This window comes from Myotis yumanensis, unplaced genomic scaffold (genome assembly GCF_028538775.1).
Source record: "Myotis yumanensis isolate MYYU_CA2020_CCGP unplaced genomic scaffold, mMyoYum1.0.hap1 SCAF_7, whole genome shotgun sequence".
Taxonomy (NCBI): domain Eukaryota; kingdom Metazoa; phylum Chordata; class Mammalia; order Chiroptera; family Vespertilionidae; genus Myotis; species Myotis yumanensis.
This window is the reverse complement of record NW_027223758.1, coordinates 33750290-33772044: the sequence shown is the minus strand read 5'-3', so window position 1 is coordinate 33772044 and position 21755 is coordinate 33750290. Positions and strand designations below refer to the sequence as shown.

The 21755-nt window shown below is 50.0% G+C and overlaps 1 protein-coding gene and 1 pseudogene across 2 annotated transcripts; both read right to left on the bottom strand.

Annotated features, from left to right (window-relative positions):
* Positions 1 to 821: 821 nt before the first annotated feature.
* On the bottom strand, positions 822 to 3641 carry LOC139014529 (enolase-phosphatase E1 pseudogene; annotated as a pseudogene).
* Positions 3642 to 4144: 503 nt separating this feature from the next.
* CCM2L (CCM2 like scaffold protein) lies at positions 4145 to 19965 on the bottom strand. Of its 2 annotated transcripts, XM_070420116.1 has the most exons (10): positions 19890 to 19965; positions 19238 to 19402; positions 15826 to 15909; positions 15547 to 15730; positions 13916 to 14370; positions 10734 to 10869; positions 9002 to 9065; positions 6928 to 7057; positions 6493 to 6631; positions 4145 to 5384 (listed from the first exon to the last, which is right to left on the bottom strand). In XM_070420116.1, exons 1-10 carry the CDS (start codon positions 19917 to 19919, stop codon positions 5062 to 5064), a joined length of 1710 nt encoding a protein of 569 aa, XP_070276217.1. In that variant the 5' UTR covers positions 19920 to 19965; the 3' UTR covers positions 4145 to 5061. The 2 variants fall into 2 exon arrangements, with proteins under 2 accessions (XP_070276217.1, XP_070276218.1); XM_070420117.1 differs by lacking the exon at positions 9002 to 9065 and having other exon boundaries at positions 5300 to 5384.
* Between the last annotated feature and the right edge of the window lie 1790 nt (positions 19966 to 21755).

The window sequence follows — 21755 nt, the reverse complement described above, 5'->3', positions numbered from 1 at the left end:
TCTGGGGTTAGCCAGCTATGGGTCCAAATCCCAGCTCACTGTGTGACCTTGGGTCATTCACTTGGCCTCCTTGAGCTCCAGTTCCTTCAGCCATAAAATGAGGATAAACAGACTTGAAAAGATCAAAATTAAGGATTTGTTCAATGGAACAAAGTTGCTCCAAGGAAAGCACCCTAGACCAGTGGTTCTCAAAGTGTGATCCCTGGACCATCACCATCACCTAAATACTTGTTAAAAATGCAAATTCTTGGGACTCATGCTTGCTCTATTGAGCCAGAACCTCGGGGTGGGGTTTTCAATCTGTGTTTTAGCAAACATTGCGGAGATTCTAACGCATGCTAAAGTTTGAGAACCACTGCCATAGCTAACATATGGGCAACATATTGGGAGAAGGTGTCTGGAGCATCAACAGCCAACAAGAGGTTAAAATGTATGAGTTACCCCTGCAAATCAACAAGAGAAAGACAAGAAACCAAATAAATAATGGGCAAAAGATCTGGACAGGCAATTCACTGAAGGGGGAGCCCAAATGCCTGACAAGTATAGCAGGAGGTTCTGAATTTCAGGATTAATAGAGAAATACAAGTTAAAACAATGAGAGGCCACCTTATCACCCAATCTCTAGGCAAAATTACAAAGTCCGATAACGTAAAAGCTGATGAAAGCGTGGGGAGAGAGCATCCTTCTCAGGTTGCTAGTGGAGCCGCTTTAGCAGAATTTAGTGACATTTAAAACCTATATGACCTGTGATCTAGTAATTCTACTCTTGAGTACAGAGCCCGAAGAAGTTTTCTTTTTCTTTCTTTTTTCTTTTTGAAAGAAAAAATGTTTTTATTAATCACAGTGTGAAATTAACATGACATCCCATTAGGACTAAACCAGGATAAATAATGCTGTTATAAAATTAACATTTCTCACATTCATTTTGAGGAAAATAGTACATAGTAGGGCTCTTCTAAGTCTTATAAACTGATTTCAGTCAACTTTTTTTTAAATAGTAAACAGCAATAACATATATTCTCAAACCGTGCTAAGAAGGAGTTAGAAGGGCAACTATAAAATCTAGTGATTACAACTGTTTTGTAATTTTACCTGTTACATTAGTGCACCTTTTTCACTGATAAAGCAGCTGCTTGCTGGGGGTACCACAATGATTAGCAAGTTTCTTAAGTAATAGATGTTTGATTGATCAGGACTCAACTAGCTTCCTTTCCCAATTTTGTCTCTTTTGGAGCAGAAATAAATAACGTTATCTTCTGTAGGTAAGGAAGCTAATATTTTGAAATTCAGCTGCTAATAATCTTTTAAGTCATAATTAAAAGGGAGGATGAATTACTATTAGGAATAAGTCTTCAAAATATTTCCAGTTTTTAAAACACCAAGGCTTCTGAAGAACTTCTCAAACCTATCTTTCCATTTTGGTCCATAATGTGATAGCTGTAACACATTAGATCTGTATTATAGTAATTTCTTCTATCAACTACATTTTACCCTCAATAAGGGTGAGAGAGTTGTGGTTTCAAACCATTTCTACATGTAAAGCATCTTTAAATTAGTTTCCTTCTCACTGAACTGAGATTTCCCCCCAACTTCTGTGCCTATGAAGGTAATTTGAACACACACATATATACTTGCATGCATACATACGTGTGTTTATATGTACATTTAAAAGTAAGTTACTTTTACCACTAGAAAAAAACTAGACTACAGGGCGACTCTGTGGAGACAGTTTGGTCTTCCTCGGAAATCCTCTAGGTGGAAGAAGGCAGGTACAGTTCACTGAAGGACGTAATGAGGCTGTAGTAAGTCTTTTCATCATCTGTTAGTCCTGCATTGCCAGGTCTCACCACCACAGCTCCATGTACATCTGCTTCCTCAGCAGCACTGGCCTCTCAAGAATATCTCCCTCTGTAGAACACCCGAGTAATAGTTTCTGTGCTTCTACACTCCCTGAAGAATAAATATACACCTTCATTCCAGCCTCTCTCCACTTCCTGACTGCTGGAACTACATCTTCAAAGAACTCTGCTTTCACGTGCCCTGCTGTGAATGCTGCCCTCCACATGTGGCCCTGCAGCTGTTTCAGCGCCGTAGTCTTTCGGTCCAGAGACATCTGCCAGCACACAGTATCTGCCACGGCCTGGATCATCAGTTGCAGGTCATCTGCTCCATTCTCAGGTGCAACAGGGATCGGAACAGCCCCATCCAGGTGGGAGTCCTCTTCAGCCTGTTTCCTCAAAAGACTGACATCCTGCTGGCATTCCTCTTCTTCCCAATGTGTCTGCAAATACTCTTTAACATTTTCTTTGATGTAAGGAAATAAAAAGTCCTTCACGAAAGCAATCGGGGTGGTGGTACCTTCGATATCTAACAGGATCACAGTGACTTCGGCTGGCACCGAAAGCGCGACCATTTCCCTACCGGATGCTACCACGGAAATCGGCCTACTGGACGGGAGGGCGGCGCCGACTGCACCCCCAGCACCGTCCTGGGCTTCCGAAAGCTCCGCAGGAACCTCGGAGCGGTCAGCCACGTGCGGCCTGAAGCACGAGAGGAAGAGGCCACCTCCACGCCACTGAGAGCGGAGAAGGCAGCTGAGTAAGGGACCTGAACTAGCCCGAAGTTTTCATGTAGCTCCATAAGAGTCATCCACAAAGATGTGAATCTCAGGGTTGTTTGTGGTCAGAGGGAGTTGGAAACAACCGGAGTGTCCATCACCGGGGGGAATGGATACATGAAACAGTGGATGCTCAGCTTGGAATATTTTGCAACAAGCTAGATGGGTAGATCTTAAAAACATATTATGAAGTGAAAAAGAAGCAACAAAATGAGATCCTTACCCAATACTATTTATGTAGTGTAAACACACACACAAAGCATTGTATGTATTTATGTCCAGGGACATATATCAACACATAGGAGTGGGTGCCCATGATGGGGAGGAGGAGTGTGGGGAATGTGTAGATACAAGGGGAAAATAAAACAAAGCAAAATATCAAAAGTGTCTTGCACAGACCAATTATGCTGAGATGGTCACTTGCCACAAACTGAGTATGAACCATGGAACTCTCTGGAGCTGAAGCCCTAACAATAATATTATTATTTTAAAATGGGTGATAGTAACCCTGGCTGGGTACCTCAGTTGGTTAGAGCATCATCTGATATGCTAAGGTTGTGGGTTCAATCCCCAGTCAGGGCACATACAAGAATCAACCAATGAATGCATTACGTAAGTGGAACAACAAAAATCAATGTTTCTCTCTCTCTCTCAATCAATTTAAAAAATGGGTAATAATAATACCTACCTCCTAGTAAGTACCATGTATCTTGCCACAGAGGGCTCTGTAATGTTATTATAAACTAGAGGCCCGGTGCACAAAATTCGTGCACTGGCAGGGGGTGGTGGTCCCTCAGCCCAGCCTTCACCCTCTCCAATCTGGGACCCCTCGGGGGATGACCGACTACCAGTTTAGGCCCAATCCCACAGGATTGGCAGTCAGACATCCCTCTCACAATCTGGGACTGCTGGCTCCCAACTGCTCGCCTGCCTGCCAGCCTGATCACCCCTTAACCACTCCCCTGCCTGCCTGATCGACGCCTAACTGCTCCCCTGCCGGCCCGATCACCCCCAACTGCCCTCCCCTGCCAACCTGGTCGCCCCCAACTGCCCTCCCCTGCTGGCCTGATTGCCCACAACTGCCCTCCCCTGCCGGCCATCTTGTGCCCACATAGGGGTGGCCATCTTGTGCGAGGGTGTGATGGCCAATTTGCATTTTACATATTTATTATATAGGATAAACTTGCCTCGTTCTTCTAGGCAAGTCTCTGGTTTCCTTTCAGGGCTCATTTCTTTTAGCCTCCAAGCCTGTACTTGGGCTGTGCCACATGCTGTATTTATGCTTCTTGCCCTCTCCATCTCTGCCTTTAGGTTCCTTTGGCTACCCAAGACCACTGGGATGGCTCTGTGGAGTCTTGGGTACTTTTCTGGCATAAGCATGAAGCCAGGCTGCAATGGAGCTGTGAGGGCAAGTCCTATTTCCTCTTCCCAAATTGTGCTCCCTCAGGGTCTTCTTAGATCTCACTCCCACCTCATTCCCAGCCCATTGCACACAGGGTAAAGACAGGTAAACTGAGTCAGAACATGTTAGATGCGGAAGGGAACAGCCTTTATTGAGTGCCTGTCATGTGGCAGACCCAGCACTCAGGTCTTGACCTTTGTTCATCTCCATGACCTCCCTCTGAGGTAGGTGGGGCCCATATCATCTGACAGGCGAGGAGATGGGGGCCTAGGGGCTAGGACACTAACCACGCCCCCCTCTCAGGGGTCTTGGGTAGCCAAAGAAATCCGAAGGCAGGGTTGGAGAGGGCAGCCCTAGGTCTGTCTGGCTCCAAATCAAAGATCTGAATAAGCAACTTGTTTGGAGCCTTAGGACTGGGATCCAGATCACCCTCCTATGAGTCAACTCTCAGTAGAGAAAAACCTCTACTCCACACTGATGATCTGATTCAGTGGGGATGGTGGTGGGGGGGGGGGGGGTCCCTGCTATTTAGAGCCTTAAAAATACCCTCTACAGACTTAGCCTGGTCGGTTTCAGATAACATCGCAGGAGAATCAGGAGATGCCCTCCAGTCCCTTTCCCTCTTTTAAACCTCAGTCTCTCCAAGTGCAGAGCAGGAGGAACTGAAGTCTCTGGGCTGTGGGAATGCTTTCCTCAGTCGGCCAGAAGGTGGAGCCCACTCATCACCCCTCGCGAGGCCTTCAGAAAGAAGCGCAGTCCGGGAGGAGGGGGTGTCCTGGTGCGGATCCCGGGGGCCAGGGGGACGTGCCCATCCCGGGCGGGCAGAGTGGCTAGCTGAGCTCCAAGCGACTGCCTCGGACTTTAGGAACCGGAGCCCTAAGGGCAGGATCTGAGACGCGGAATGGAGGCCGGATTTGGGGGTGGGGGTGGGGGTGGGGTGAGGAGGGGCCCTGAGGATGGGCACCTCCCCAGACCAGAGTGAGGGTCCAAGGCGAGGTTGCAGGGCCACGCCCTCCGCCTTCCGCCTGGGCGCAGCCACAGGCTACAGGTAGTTGTCTTCGGATGCCTCATTCCCGCCCGGGGAGCCCCGAGCCTCCTCGTCTGTGCTGTCCTCGTCGTCGTCGTCGTCGGGGGCCAGCGCCTCAATGTCGTGCGTGATGTCCGCCAGCAGCCGGTGGAAGGTCTGCTCCTCGGGCCGCTGGGCCGCGCCGTCGTAGCTGCGCACAGCGGACGCCGACGTGGAGCTCATGCTGCGCTTGATGCGGCCGAAGCTGTCGGTGAGGATGCCGCCCTCGCGGATGCCCACGCCCTCCAGGAAGCCCTCGAAGTAGCCAATGTCCTGGTCCTGGATGAAGGGCCGCATCCCTGCGGGCCAAGGGGCAGGTGACTCCTGGGGGTCCAGCCCCTTCCCCTCCCACAGAGGGGTCACCTTCGTTGGAAATCCGGGTTCAGGTCCCCGCCCACCCCTCACCGGCGGTGTGGCCTTGCACAAGTTTCTTGACTCTGAGCCAGAGAATAATGACAGACTTCGTGGTTCCTGGTACACGCTCTTTGCACGTTAGCTTATTATTGCTACATCCCCATTACGGAGGTGTGTGACCCTCATTAAATAACTACTCTGGGCCCTGGCTGGTGGCTCAGTTGGTTGGAGAGTTTTCGATATGCCAGGGTTGCAGGCTCCATCCCTGATCAAGGCGTATGCAGGAGTCAACCAATGAATTCATGAAGTCGATGTTTTCCCTCTTTCTCTCTCTCCCCTTCTCTCCCTGTTTAAAATCAATAAATAAAAAAAAAAAAAACACACACAAAACTCTTCTGAGCTTTCCTCCTGGGTAAAATTGAGATAAGTACACATCTTCTCCTGGTAGGTTTGTTAGGATTAAGTAAGGTACTCAGCACACACTGAGTGCCCCATACAAGTGAGCTCATTTCAGTCCAGTCACTACTAACTATGTGACTTCAGTACTTGGCTTCTCTGAGCCTCAGTCTGCTCGTCCGCAAAATCAGGGGTAAATAATAGTTTCTACTTCCCAGCACTGAGGCCATTCAATGAGGTGATGCTTGGCACATGGTAATGGCCAAATACATGTTAACTTAGTAACACGATCATTCCCACTGTTGTTTTGCTGGCTCTCCTCACTAGCTGTGTGACCGTGAACAAGCTCCTTCGCCTCTCTGAGCCTTAGCTTCCTCAGGGGGTCAGATGGGAAGAATCCTTTCCTCTCCCAGGTTTGCTGTGAAGATGGAATGGTTATACCAGTGCTTTGTTCTTACTGACTTTGTGACTGCAGGCAAGTCCCTTCTCTCTGCACCTCGGTCTTCACATATGCTCCCTGGATCTCATCATCTTGGCCTTATCAGAGGCTGAGAGATAAGGAACAAACACTCCCGGCCTGGCGACTGACCAGGAATGTCATGACCATGCAGGGGCCTTTGCTGACCTTGGGGGCGGGGGGGAGGGCAGGGGGCTCACCGAGGAGGAAGAACTTGCGCCGGTCTCCATAGAGCTTCAACAAGCCTGAACAATAGTCCTGGATGGGCAGCCCCAGCCTGTACTCCCGCAGCAGCAGGGCAAACTGCTGGATCTCGAGGGGGCCCAGTTTACTCCGCAACTGTGGGGACACCATTCGAGATCAATCCCAGGAAGCACCCCGATCCAACCCCTTCCTGAAAGGCCCAGAGCTCTCTCTAAGGGCATACCTGGCCCAGCCCTCCTCTGACAATGCTCGCTGACCTTAGTTTAGGCCTTTCAGCAAGGTGGCCTCAGTATACTCTCCTAACTTCACGTCCCACTCTGAATCTTATGCTTCAGTCATGTCCAAGATTATTTATGATTCCTGAAATAACCTGTGTTTCCTCCAATTTCTAGGCCTTTGCTTGTGCTGTCTGCACTGGTGCCCCAGCTCACCGTGACCATGTAATCCTGCAATTGCTCCAGGCCCAAGGCGCTGTGGTCGCTGCCGCTGCAGTGCGAGTCATGGAAAGAGGGTGTGGACGTGCCGCTGTAACACGCTTCAAATGTGTCCTGGGAGCCATTGCTGCAGGGACAAGCAGAAAGGGGTCCTCACTCATCTCTCTCCAGCTCCTCCCCTGCCGTGGGTGGAATGTGGGAGGGCATAGCTACCAGTGCTCTGGGCCTGAGGCCTCATCCTAGGTCCCATTTTCTCCTTCAAGGCCCTACATTATCTGGCTGCCTCTCAAGCCTCTTCTCACTCTTGCTGTTTGTGCTCGGGCCACCCTGCCTTCCTTTCCTCTAATACTCCAAGTACCTCTTTACCTCCGGGCCTTTGCACATTCTGTTCCATCATCCTGGAATGTCTCTCTCCCCCTATCTTTTGCTCAGCTAATTCTTATTCATCACTGGATTTTATTTTATGTTTTTTATTTTTATTTTTGAGAGTACATTTATTAAAGCTGGAGACAGTGAAACAAGAACAGGCCTAGGATAGAAGAAACAGGGGAGACTAGGTGGGGTTGCTTTGGCTCTCTAGAAATTTTATGAGTAAAAAGTGAGCCAAGGTGGGGCTGCTATCAGCTCACTGGAGTCAGAGAAAAGAGGCCTTGGAGACAGGTTCAGGGGGTTAACCTGGGACAAGCTGCCACTGCCCATTGCTCCCTGGTTGCAAGCCTCCTGGGATCCCTCAGAGTTTAGGAGATGCATGGGCCTGCTCCAGGGAGGGAGAGTACCTAGATTTTAAATGTCATCTTCTCAGGAAAATTTTCCCTGATTCCCCCAGACTGGATTAGACCCTCTGTCAAATGAGCTCACAAAGTTTACTCATGACATGCAAGGACTTTCCAGATCTCACCAAACATTCTCTCTGACCACAGTCACTGCCATAGTCACAGGGGCCTCCTGCTGATCCTCAAACACACCCAGCTTTATCCTGCTTCAGAATCCGTGCACTTGCTGTGCCCTCTCCCAGAATGCTCCTTCTCCAGGTCTCAGTTCCAGTGTCATCACCTCTGAGAGGCCCTCCTGGCACTCTGAGCTTCTCTTCAGGGCTTATTATCATTAATGCTCATTACTATTAAATAATGACTTCTTTGTCACTTGTGCTAGACTGTAAACCATGCAAGAGCAGGGGACTTGTGTTTCTTCATTTGTTGTGTACCTACTATGTGTTAAGCATGGGTGTTATCCTTGTCTTGTTCCCCACTGTATCCCTAGCACACAGCACAGTGCCTGGCATGTGGTAGGTGCTCAGTAATATTGCTTAATAAAAAGTCAACCTGCCTCCCGGTCTTTACATTTTCTATTACCTACAGAGAAGCAGTGTTAGCATGGTGGTGAGATTTTTTTTTCTTTTTTTAATCCTACATTTTCCAGTCTTCCTACTTATAGCCATGTGACCAAGTTCTGGCCAATGAGATGTAAGCAAACATTGACAGTGGGAATTCCAGCAAAGCTCTTTAAAGAGGCCCCTGGCATGCTGCCCCCCTGGCTGGAGCTATGACCATCTTCTTGGGACATGAGGTGGCCTTTAAGAGGGAAGTAAGTGCTGAGGAGGGAGGAAAAGAGAGGCCTGGGCCCCTAACAACCACGAGACCATGCATGAAATGCTGGCCTAATAGTTATGTAAAAGACAGGGGAGAAATGCTCCATCTTGTTTAAGCTATTCTTCTTTTTCAGGGTTTTCTATTACATGGAGCCTCAACTAAAATAAACCAAAACGACTCTTTGGCGTTAGCTGTGGTTTTGGACCTTGCAGGCCACTCAGCCTGAATGACTAGGAGAGAACCACAGGCCTACGTGGGCCCACTTCCTAAGTTTCTCAGGGTATGAATCCTGTGAGCTCATCAGAGTTCAGTTTACCTCCCACCCTAATGCCCAATGTCTCAGCACAAATCAAAGTGGGGTCACTTTCTCCCACCTTTCTTACCCACAGGGGGTTCAAGAATGCCTAGAAGCACAATCCTGTTTATGAACAGGTGTGTGTGTGGGGAGCGAGAGTGGGGTCCCCAGCAAGGGTGGTACCCACAAAGAGCTGCAGCAGCTGAAGTCGGCATCATAGGCGTAAGTCCCGTCGGTTCGGCAGCTGTCACCTGGGACCACAGACAGAAGGGCTGTCAGAGGAAGCAAAGCAGGGACCAGCCTCCCCGGCTTCTGAGGCCTCAACCTCAGTCCCTCCCTGGGGTAGGGATGGTGGCTGGAACAGATGGCCTTGTAAACAATTGTAAGGACGTTAGCATTTACTCGGAAATGGGCAGCGACTGGAAGCTGCTAACCACGATTCCTGCCCCCCCTCCACACACACACACACACACCTCACCCCCTGACACACAGATGATCTTGGGCAACTCACCTCCTGTCACCTGGCCCTCAACTTCCCCAACATTGGGACATCACCTTCCTGTCTACCTCAGAGGGTCTTGGGTATAACAGCGGTGGGAACAGGTGAGGGTGTATTTTGTAAACTGGATGTGTTTGAGGTGGCACAAAAAAGAACTTTGAGAGGGAAGGAACTCAGTCTTGAGAGTAAAGAAGCACTGTTTACAGAGAATTGGCTCTGTGCCTAGCCCTGTTATCTCATTGATGCCAGGTACTAGCCTCACCTTCGGATCTTGGCTCACTCAATGTCACTTCCTCAGGACTCCCCTGACTCCCCAGGCCAGGCTGGTTCCTCATTATATGTTCTCATAGCACAGCATGTGGTTGCACTGTATTTTTGTAACTATTTAACTACTGTCACATTACCTCAGCAATGCAAGCCTCATAAGGGCAGGGCCACATCTGGTTTTGCTCAGCAATATATCCTGGCGATTAGCAGAGCCCAGCATATAGTAGGTGCTCAATAAATATTTGTCGAATGAATTTCTTGAAATATTTATTGCATTACCTCATTTATTTGCCTATCATTCCTGTGACCGTTAATGAGTTATCCAAGCTTCCTCAAGCCAGTTTCTACAGATGGGAGTGCCTCCAGAAGTAAAGAGCCATCTCCCTGTCGCTGAAACTATGCAAACAGGGACCGCGCTGAGGGGGCTGTACCTGAGGAAATTCACTTAGTGGCCTTGAAGGCAGCATGGGGAGTGAAGCTGGTGCAAATAGAAGCTTTAGAATCAGAATACCTGGGTTTGAATCCCAACTCTGACACTTAGCAGCTCTGTATGCTTGATTAATTTATTGACTACTCTGAACCTTAATGTCCTCATCTGTAAAATTGGAATCATAAGGCCTCACGGAGAGTTCTTTTATTCATTCAAAAAAATAAAATTGAGCATCTGTGATGTCCCTGTTCCTGGGCGAGGCACACAGGATATAGTGGCAAACAGGACAGACAAGGTTGCTTGGCACATAGTTGGTGCTCAGTAAATACTCTCTGGGTCTCGTTCTCATTCCAGCCCTTGATTGTATTCAAGGACCAGTCTTGAAATTTTGGTTTTGACCTACTGTCCTAGTGGGGCTAGCCAGCTTTACAGACAGACAATGCACTATCTTAAGTTTCTGCAAAAGAAGGAACACCAAAAACAAAAGGGAGAGAGAAGTTCAGCTGTTCTGAATCTGACAACCAGAACATCTATGAAGCAGCTAGGTTTGAGGTAATCAAAAATGGACATTTTTTTAAGAACCCCATATTGGGGGTACACTGTAATTGCAGGAGAGACAGAACCCCTAAAGGCTTTCATTGGCCCTAAGTCTTGGGGCATCCTCCCTCCCCTGGCCTTTCGGGATGTTTCATAGGAGAGGAGGCCAGGAGTTCGACTACTCACTGCGGCTGCAGAGCCACGGCCTCTCGGGTGTGGATGTGTAGTGGTAGCCAGCCCGGTCCACGCACTCGATGCTCTGGTCCCCGTAGATGATCTGGAAGACCTGACAGATGAGGGCACAGGACTCCTCGGCAGCATCCTGGCCAGGGAGGAGGAGGCACAGTGTGAGGAGGCTCACAGAGACACACATACCTTTTAATAAAAGGGCTTTGAGGGTATTTCCCATCAAAATGGCTGTTCTTGGGGTCTTGGACATCTTTGTAGACTTCAGTGATGATTCTAACCCTCCTGTCCTGAAAAAATGTACACATGCAACCCAATTCCCTGGGGATTCATGGGCCCTCCTGAAGCTTATCTCAAAGAAGCCCCTCGCCCTAACCGGTTTGGCTCAGTGGATAGAGCGTCGGCCTGCGGACTGAAAGGTCCCAGGTTCGATTCCAGTCAAGGGCATGTGCCTTGGTTGCAGGCACATCCCCAGTAGAGGGTGTGCAGGAGGCAGCTGAGCGATGTTTCTCTCATCAATGTTTCTAACTTTCTATCCCTCTCCCTTCCTCACTGTAAAAAAAAAAAAAAAAAAATCAATAAAATATATTAAAAAAATAAATAAAAAAATAAAAGAAGCCCCTCGCCCTAGCCAGTTTGGCTCAGGAAATAGAGCATCGGCCAGTGACTGAAGGGTCCCAGGTTCGATTCCATTCAAGGGCACATACCCGAGTTGCAGGCTCAATCCCCAGTGTTGGGCATGCAGGAGGCAGCGATCAACGATTCTCTCTCATCATTGATGTTTCTTTTTAAAAAAAAATATATTTTATTGATTTTTTACAGAGAGGAAGGGAGAGGGATAGAGAGTTAGAAACAACGATGAGAGAGAAACATCGATCAGCCGCCTCCTGCACGCCCCCCACTGGGGATGTGCCCGCAACCAAGGTACATGCCCTTGACCGGAATTGAACCCGGGACCCTTGAGTCTGCAGGCCGACGCTCTATCCACTGAGCCAAACTGGTTAGGGCTCATCATTGATGTTTCTATCTCTCTCTCCCTCTTCCTTTCTCTCTGAAATCAATAAAAATATTTAAAAAATAAATAAATAAAATAATCTCCAATTTGTTTTAGTCTACAGGTAGGAACCTGAAATCCAGAGAGGTAAAGTGATTAGCCACGACTAGAGCCAGGTCTCCCAATACCTAGTAGGAGAAGGAAGAATTAAATGTATAAAAAGTGTTAGGTTCAACATAGTTACTATACTACCAGATGCCATATTTAGATATGAGCTTCCTGGCACTCAGGGCAAAAATGGAATCAGGATGAAGACATAAAGTTCAGTCTCTGGTAGAAGGAGGGAACTTAGGTCCTTGGGTGAAATTTTTTGGAGATTACAAATATAAAGAATTTGTTTTATTTAAAAAAATATTTTTATTGATTTCAGAGAGGAAGGGAGAGGGAGAGAGAGATAAAAAACATCAATGATGAGAGGGAATCTTTGATTGGCTGCCTCTTGCACACTCCCTACTGGGGATGGAGCCTGCAACCCTGGCATGTGCCTTTGACCGGAATCAAAGCCAGGATCCTGACACTCTATCCACTGAGCCAAACCAGCTAGGGCAGAATTTGCTTCTTTAATTGACTTCGTTATGCCTTCAAGCAAGAGACACAGAAAGATTATAAATGATGAAGAGATTAACTTCATGAGGGCATTTCCTATTTTGTATCTCTAAAAAAAAAAGCTCAGGTGTAAATTAAAATGTGACCCAGGATAGGCATTTTGGGATGGTTACATTTTTAAAATAGGGCCAAGAGGATTTGTTGATAGAGTGGATATGGGTTGTGTGAAAGAGAATGGGGAGCCAAGGATCACTGCAAAGTTTTGGTAAAAGCAACAGAAGGACAGAGCTGCCATCAATCAAGACAGGGCGACCAAGGCAGGAGCAGGTTTGGGGGAGAAGAGTGGGAGCTCAGCTGTTATGTCATTAGACCTTTGAATGAAGGGGCAGAGTGGAAAAACGTGTCTGGAAATTCGATGATGAGAGAGAAACTTTTTAGGGAGTTCTCAGTGTTTTAAATGCCCCGAGACTAGAAGAGACCATCTAGGACTGGGTATAAGGACTAAGCCTGGAGCACGCCGGCCTTAGGAAGCTGAAGAGAAGAGGAGGGAGCAGCTCTAGAGAAGGAGCAGCCAGGGACATGGGTGGGAGGGAACCAGAACGGGGAGAGCTGGAAGCCAAGTGAGAAAGTGTGTCAAGGAGGAGCGCATCAGCTCCGGAGTCCAAGTTTTCTGATGATTATCCATCTCTCCTTTGGGACAGGCAACATGTCTGTTTTGTTCACCGTGGTTTTGTTCACCATGGGACCCTGGGCCGGAGGAAAAGCTTAGAAGCCACAGGGCTTGACGGTGTCTGCTAGACTGTGAGCTCCCTAAGGGAGGACACCCCAGGTATGTCTCCTTTATCTCTGTACCCACAGCACCCAGCCCAATACCTAGCACAAGATGGCACTCAAATATGGTCAAATGAATAAAAGCAAAGGTGATTGTGGAGAATGGGTGGAGGGAGGGTAGGCAAGGAAAGAATGGCAGAAAGGCTTCTGCCTTGGGTGACGACATCGTCCCCACGAGTACAGGCCCTGAACTTCCTGGGTACCAATGTTGAAATCGCCACCTGATTCCTGTGTGGCCTTGCACAAGTTACTTAGTCTCACGGTTTCCTTCTCTATGGAATGGATGTGACTGAAATATTCCCCTCCACTGGTTACTGTTAGAATGAAATAAGTTAATGCTGGTTCTGTGTCTGGGATGGGTTGGCACTCGATTCACACTGGGGATTCGTGTCCTCATGATTGTTACTGTGGCAGTTCAGACACTGACGATATTGGAGAAAGAGCAGGGTTGGAGGAGGGATTAAACCAAGTCTATTTTGAGTTTCATCCTGTTGGGACAGTAAGGGGGAAGTGTCCTGGAAGGGTCCGGGGCTGGCGTTTAGAAGCCTTTTGGCGTCATGGGCTCACAGGTAGTAACTGAAGTCCTAGGTAGGGCAGAAGGAGAGAGAAGGAAAGAGGCCAGGGTGGAGCCCAGGAACCTCGTGAATGGGGCTGGACTGGGGGGGGAGAGGGGGCGGGATAAAGCGGCACCAGCCCAGCCCCGACGCGCCCGGGAGCAGAGCGCAGCGGCGCGGGGTGCCCTCGGGCTCACCCTGTTGGCCACAGCCAGGATGACAAGGTTGCAGTAGGCGTCGGGGCTGGGGTCCTGCGGGTCCAGAGGGTTGGAGCCCGGGTGGCGCCGCTCCCAGCTGCCGCCGCCGCCCGCCTGCCTCCGCTCCCAGCTGCCCCCCGGCTTGCCGCCGCCGCCGCCGCCGCCGCCGTGCCGCCGCTCCCAGCTGCCGCTGAACGTCTGCCGCCGCTCCCAGCTGCCCGACGCCCGCGCCCCGGCGCGCTGGCGCTCCAGGCTGCCGCCGCCGCCCCCGGCCCGGGCTTCGGCCCCCGCGCCCCCGCCCCACGCCATCCGCCAGTCCAGGCTGCAGATGGTGTGGCGCCGCTCTGTGGTGCCCACCCGCCGCTTCTCGGGAGCGGCGCCCGGCGGGCCCGGGTCGCGCCCGGCCCCGCCAGGGCTGGCATCTACACCGGCCGGCACCGGGTCCACGCCCAGACCTAGGAGAGGCGGGGGAGACTTCAGCCACAGGAGGTTGGGCTAAGAGTGCCCCCCGGCGGCCACCTGGGGGACCTGAGGGCGCCTCGGTGGTGGCCCACCGCGCCTGGCCCTGCCCCTGGCTTCAGGCCCCACCCTTAGCTTAAAAGTCCTGAGGCCAGACCCCCTCTCACTCCGGGTGCTTGCTCTCGGGCATCGTCCCGGCCTCAGGCTCCACCCCTAGTTTTGGCTCCGCAGGCCGTTCCCACCCGCCCCGCCCCACTCCACCCCAGTGCTCCTCGCCTCAGACCTTGCCAAAGGTCCTAGGGGTGGTCAGACTGTCCCTTCCCTCTGTACTCTTAACTCGGATCTTGTCCCTGGTTTCAAGGCCCCCTTCTTGGATTCCGTCTTCCCTTCAACCCCGCCCCTGGCCTCAGGCTCCGCCCTAATTTGGCAAGGTTTGACATCTCCCACTGGCTACCTTCTGCCCCCTACGTTTGGTCCGGCCCCTCCACCAGACTCCTCCCCCGATCAGACTCCTCCCCTCGATCAGACTCCTCCCCACGATCAGACCCCTCCCCTCGATCAGACCCTTCCCCATGATCAGACTCCTCCCATCGATCAGACTCCTCCCCTCGATCAGACTCCTCCCATCGATCAGACTCCTCCCCACGATCAGACCCCTCCCCTCGATCAGACTCCTCCCCACGATCAGACTCCTCCCCTCGATCAGACTCCTCCCCATAATCAGACTCCTCCCCTCGATCAGACTCCCCTCGATCAGACTCCTCCCCATGATCAGACCCCTCCCCACGACCAGACCCCTCCCCTCGCCGAAGTTCGCCCTATCCTCTGAGCGCTGCGGCTACGCCCCCCTTCACCAGGCCCTTTAACTTCACGCTCTTGCGGGGCCTCAGGATTCTGGCTTCTCCAGCCTTCACCACTTGACCTCAGGGTGGTGGGTCAGGCCGCCCACTCCTCGACCTCAGCCTTGGGCTGGGTCTTACGGCATATGGCCATGGCCGGACCCTAGTCTCAGGATAGGGTGGTCAGGCCTTTTCCATCGCCCCGTCATCCAGCCTCAGGCCTGCTCATGCCCCAGGTCACACACATCCCCAGCACAGGGAGTTGAGACTTTTCTGCCCCTTCACCTCCTGGCCCCATTGCAGCACAGCCAGGGCAGGCTCCGCCCGCCGTACCTGTCTTAAGCACCAGCAAGTGCAGTGCGTCGTCCTGCAGGTAGGAGGCGGCGGCGATCTCGTGCGTGGGGATACGCAGGATGAGCTCCTCGTTGTCGCGCCAGGTGAGCAGCAGGCAGCGGGCCGATAGGCTCAGGATGCTGTCCTGCTCCGCCGTGGTTTTCAGCGGCAGCTCCTTCAGCTGCTGTGTGGTGGGTCGGATCTCCTGAGTCCCCCGGGGCCTTGGGTGGGAGAGGGAGAAGGGGACAGACCCTGCCTCTCCCCTCTGCAGAGCCTTACCCTGGCGGTGTCCAGCAGCTGCAGGAGCTCATCTCGGCTGGAGGGATTCAGTGAGGAGGTTACCCAGGTGAGGTGGCCCAGGAACTGGATGGCAAAAAGGATGGGGTGGGGGGAGTGGTGGGAGAAGGGCAGAAAGAAGTCACTCGGAAGCCTTGGCGGACCCTGACCTCCTCACTGATGCAGTGCAGATAGACTGAGATAGAAATACCGGAATTAATAATAAGAACCTGATAGTGCCAAACCGGTTTGGCTCAGTGGATAGAGCGTCTGCCTGAGGACTGGAAGGTACCAGGTTCGATTCCGGTCAAGGGCATGTACCCTGGTTGCAGGCACATCCCCAGTAGGGAGTGTGCAGGAGGCAGCTGGTCGATGTTTCTCTCTCATCGATGTTTCTAACTCTCTATCTCTCTCCCTTCCTCTCTTTAAAAAATCAATAAAATACATTAAAAAAAAAGAACCTGATAGTAACTGTTATTGAGCCAGTCATAGAGGCCAGACACAGCACAGTCCTGAGAGCTTTGTGCACATTCACCCTCACTTTATTTATTTAAATCTGTTTTTATTATTTTTGTTGTTTGTTTGTTTGTTTGTTTAGACCAGTGGTTCTCAACCTTCCTAATGCTGCGACCCTTTAATACAGTTCCTCATGTTGTGGTGACCCCCAACCATAAAATGATTTTTGTTGCTACTTCATAACTGTAATTTTGCTACTGTTATGAATCATAATGTAAATATCTGATATGCAGGATGTATTTTCATTGTTACAAATTGAACATAATTAAAGCATAGTGATTAATCACAAACACAATATGTAATTATATATGTGTTTTCCGATGGTCTTAGGCGACCCCTGTGAAAGGGTCATTCGACCCCCAACGGGGTCGCGACCCACAGGTTGAGAACCGCTGGTTTAGAGAGAGAAGAAGGGAGAGGGAGAGGGAGATGGGGGCGGGGGGAGAGAGAGACATTGACATTGATGTCCTGGGCATGTGCCCTGATTGAGAATCAAACTGGTGACCTTTCAGTGCACTGGACAATGTTCAACCAACGGAGCCACATCGGCCAGGACTCATCCTCAAGTTAAGCACGAGAAAACTAAGGCACAGCAAAGGTAAATAACATGTCCAATTTATATCACTAGAAAGGATAAAACTGGACTGCACACACCACAGCCCACACTCTCACTGCTAGCTTGTATTGCCTGAACACAGTTATCTAGCTATGATGGAATCAAAAGTCACTATAATAGCTTGAAAGAACTGACCTGAGTGGCTCTGTCCACCTCAAACACCAGGATCAACTGACTGTGCAAGTCACTCACCCTCTTTGTGATCTTGTTGCAGAAATCAAATAGAAAGGAATGAATGTTGTATCAAACTCGGACATCATTTTGTGAGAAAAATGATGCCCCAAAGCAATAAATTGATTCTTCATTCATTCTTAGTTATAACTTAATGCTATCAGTTAACTTCTATGTTAGTCCATCAATATAAGAATGAAGTTTTTTTTTTGTTACTTTTAGTTTTATTCTTCTAGGTGGATTTAACTAATCAAACCTTTTCTTCTTATTCTGTATGAAATTTTAGTTCCCAAATTTTAAGTGTTAGCTTTTCCCTCCATATGGGATTGCCAGATAAAATACAGATTCCAGTTAAATTTGAACTTCACATAAACAACAAATGCTTGTTGTTTTAGTATTTTTTAGTTCCATGCAGTATTTGGGACATACATTAATGCTAAAAAAAGTATTACTACCCTAGCCAGTTTGGGTCAATGGATAAAGCATCGGCCTACGGACTAAAGCAGCGGTTCTCAACCTGTGGGTCACGACCCCTTTGGGGGTTGAACAACCCTTTCACAGGGGTCACCTAAGACCATCAGAAAACACATACATAATTACATATTGTTTTTGTGATTAATCACTATGCTTTAATTATGTTCAATTTGTAACAATGAAATTGGGGGTCATCAAACATGAGGAACTGTATTAAAGGGTCGCAGCATTAGGAAGGTTGAGAACCACTGGACTAAAGGATCCCAGGTTCAATCCAGTCAAGGGCACATGCCCAGGTTGTGGGCTCGATCCCCAGTAGCAGATGTGCAGGAGGCAGCCAATCAATGATTCTCTCTCATCATTGATGTTTCTATCTTTCTCTCCCTTTCCCTTCCTCTCTGAAATCAATAAAAAAAGTAATATTTTTTTTCCGCCAAAAAAAGTATATTTTTAAAGTATTACTTGTTTATCGGAAATTCAAATATAACTGTTTTTGCTAAATTTGACACTCTTAACCCCATATCAATCTTCCTTGGGTGATGAGGATTCTTAACTGCTCCTTCATGGTGTTCCTGAAATAGAAGTCAAGCCCTTGAGTGGTCTCAGTCCCCTGTGGTTTGCTGAACTGGGTTCCTTGGACCTGGACACTGAGTAGCAACAACGCCTCTACAGGAATCTCTCACGGGAAGGTGCGGCTTCTGAGCACACAGAGCCCTTTCCCATCGGCTCTCCCCTGGGGGGAGGTTCCGAGCCCCGTGTTGAGATGGCAACACTGAGACTGAGCACCGGGAGGTCACTTGCTGAGAGTCCACAGTACGAGGCAGGGACACGGCCGCCCAGATTCTTTCCTCTGAGTTTCCTTTGTGTGAGACAGGCCTGTTCAGGGGTAGGTGTGGGGGAGAGGTAGGTAAGGTCTCTCTTGATGGGTCCAGGACATGCTACCCCCAAATATGGCACCTTATTAAGAATATCTTGTCCTGCTGGCATGGCTCAGTGTCGACCTATGAACCAGGAGGTCCCAGTTTGATTTCTGGTCAGGGCACATGCCCAGGTTTGGGCTTGATCCCCAGTGTGGGGCGTGCAGGAGGCTTCTCTCATCATTGATGTTTCTATTTCTCTCTCTCTCTCTCTCTCTCTCTCTCGTCCTCTCTGAAATCAATAAAAAAATATTTTTTAAAAAGAATATCTTGAGCCAAAGGAGTTTGAGAAAACATTCTGACTTCCCCTCCCCTGAAAGCAGGAGATAAATCTGTGTGAGAGGTGCCCTCTCTGTACCAGGAGGAAGGCAGACGTGGATTTAGGCCCGAGAAGGCTCCATAAACGAACCTGGTTACTTCCTCACCCTTTCCTAGCCCTAGCCGCCTCGTCAATTCTTCACACAGTTATTGTTTCTTTGTCAAAGAGGCATAAAAGCTTCCTGCTCTGGTCACTCCTCGGGGGTCTTCATTCTCTTGTGAGGGCTCCTGTGGACATGCAACACTTGAATAAAACATGGATGCTTTTCTCCTGTGAATCTGTATTTGTCAGTTTAATATCCAGGCCAGCCAGGGACACCAAGAGGGTGGAGGAACACTTTTTCCTCCCCTACACCCCTCACCCCAAGAATGGGCCCACCCCTTCTCCTCCTTCCGCACGCACCTTGACCTCTTTCTCCAGGTAGTCACACAGCAGAATCTGGGGGTCGATGAGGTAGTCAGGGGGATAGAGGGGCATGGAGTGCAGGGGCCGGCGGCTCACACTGCTCCGAGTGGCTGCTCCAGCTCGGCGCGTAGCCTTTGGGAACATCAGCCTTAGGAGGGGGCCCTGTGTAAAGATGGGGTGGGGGGCAGTAGATTGGAGCCCAGCAGGGGAGCACGTAGGTGTCTCAAGCCAGATTGTAAGCCTATAGCACGGAACTGCTCTGCAGAGGGCCTTCTGTCCTGGGAGGCAGGGAGCAGGGGAATGGGCCTATTAATGGTCCTTGGACTGAGAAGCTACAGGAGGGATTCCCCAGGATACCAGGGAAGGAGGTGGGGAGGATCTCCCAAAAGAATCTGTCTGGCTGGGTTTCCCTGGACGGTGTCTGTCTGTCTATATTCCAGGGACAGCAGAGGCCGCTGAGAACAGGGACAGGCTAGGAAGTTTGGAACCCAAATGTCTGACTGCTCCAGGGCGAGGAGAAAAGTCCTTCCAAATGAGAAGAAAGGCCCCGCTTCTGCCCCTCACCCCCCACCTCCCCCTCCCAGGCTTCCCACTTCCCCAGCTCCAGGGACAGTTCTCTGCCCTGCATCCCTCCCAGCCTCCCACCTACCTTTTTCCCTTTCTTGACTTCATATTCCATGGTGAAGCGTCCCTTCTACTTCTGCTGCCCTCCTAGCCACCACTCCCCCCCCCCCCCCCCCACAAAGTTTCCCTTTGTTCTTTTTCCTGCCTGGTCGGAAACTCCACCAGCCCTGGAGTTCCTGCCCCTCCTGTGTGATAGTGAGCAGAGTGGAGGGGGCGGGATGTAGCCTTGGGACCCTTCAGCTCAACAGTGGAAGCCCAGCCAGAGCAACTGACCTGGGGAGACAGTTTCAAGGCCTCCAGCCAGAGGCTTGCTGTTGAGGGGGCTTGGGAGTTGAGTGAGGCTAGGGGTCCCCTAAATTTGGAGTCAGAAAATCCCAAATTCTACCCCTACTTCCACCACTGACCTTGCTGTGTGACTCTGGCAAAGCAAGTCAGTTCCCCCTTTCACAGCCTCAGTGTCCCCCGCCCCACTATGAATTGGGAGTTACTATTGTCTCCCTCTCTGGGCTGCTGTGGTGAGAACTAAATGAAAGAGTTGGCGTGAAAGTGCTTCATCAGCTATACAGTACTGTGTCCAAGCAGGTTATGATTGTTAAAACTTATCCTTACTATTAAGGGAGGCAGTACTGAATGGGCTTCAGAGACAGGCTGCCCGCGTTGAACCCTGCCTTTGCCACTTACTAGGATTATGACTTTGGGCAAATCCTTTAACCTCCTGTGACTCAATTTCTTCATCCATAAAATGGGCACATATAGTTGGACTTCATAGTGCCCTTGTAAGGATTAAATGCATTTAGAAGAGTTCCTGGCACATGAAGTGGCCAATAAATATTAACCACGTATCTCTCTGTCTCTGTGTCCTGGGCTGTAAAAGGCCCCTTTGTGCTTCTGTGCTGAGCATTATGTATTTCGTCTCACTTATTCCTCACAACATTGGGTTACATTATTATACCCATTATACAGACTTTTTTTTTTTTAAAAAAAAGGCTCCACTGCAGAGGCTGGCCGAGGAAGTCACAGTGAATAAGAGGGGGACCTGGGATTTCTGCCTGGTCTGGATCTGAAACCTAGCACTTACCTCTAGGGCCTATCCACGCTGCATGCCGCACCCAGGACAGTGGGAAAGGTTCTGACTGACCCATTCTCCCCTTGCCATGACACGTGGCTTCCGGAGACCCAAGCTCTGGACCTGAGTTGCTATAGGATCCAGGGCAGGTTGCTTATTATAACTTCTCTGGGTCTCAGCTTCTTGTGTTTCCAATGGGAACAATAATCCCAAAGCCCTGCCCTGCAGTCAGAGGTGTGACAAGAAAGATATCAGGCCCTGGATGGGGGAAGCGGTTGCAGATTGTGAAGTGTAGTCGCCAAACAACGCACAGGATTGTTTTGGAAGCTTTTCTGAAAGCATGGGTGTGCCAGGCCAGTGGCTGTTGGAATGAGGGTCGGAGCTCCCCTTGCCTCTGGGTGTGAGGGCAGCAGGAGACCGACAACTACCAGCCTTCCCCCTGACCTCCCTCCCCTTTTCCAGGGAGGGGAAATGGCCCAGACTGCTTAGTGCAAGCTCGCACAGCCACACCCTCCTGCTCCCCTACATCCTGTCAGTCATCTCCTGGCAGCAGGAAGAAAGATCTCCATTAGCCTGCCGGCCAACAGGAAGAAGCCAGACTACTCTACCAATCCCTGACGGCTCCTGACATCAAAACTTCCACGTAACCCCTGGAGTAAGCCTTGAATTCCCAGCAGCGGCAGGGAGTGAAAGGTGATTTCTTGCTCTGGCACCCCCACGGCTGGCTTTTGCCAACCTTTTCCTTCCTCTGTAAAATTAGGACTTCCGTTATTTCTGAACTAACTCCAAACATCACTGAACTGCTGGGAATCTCAGAGAGGACAA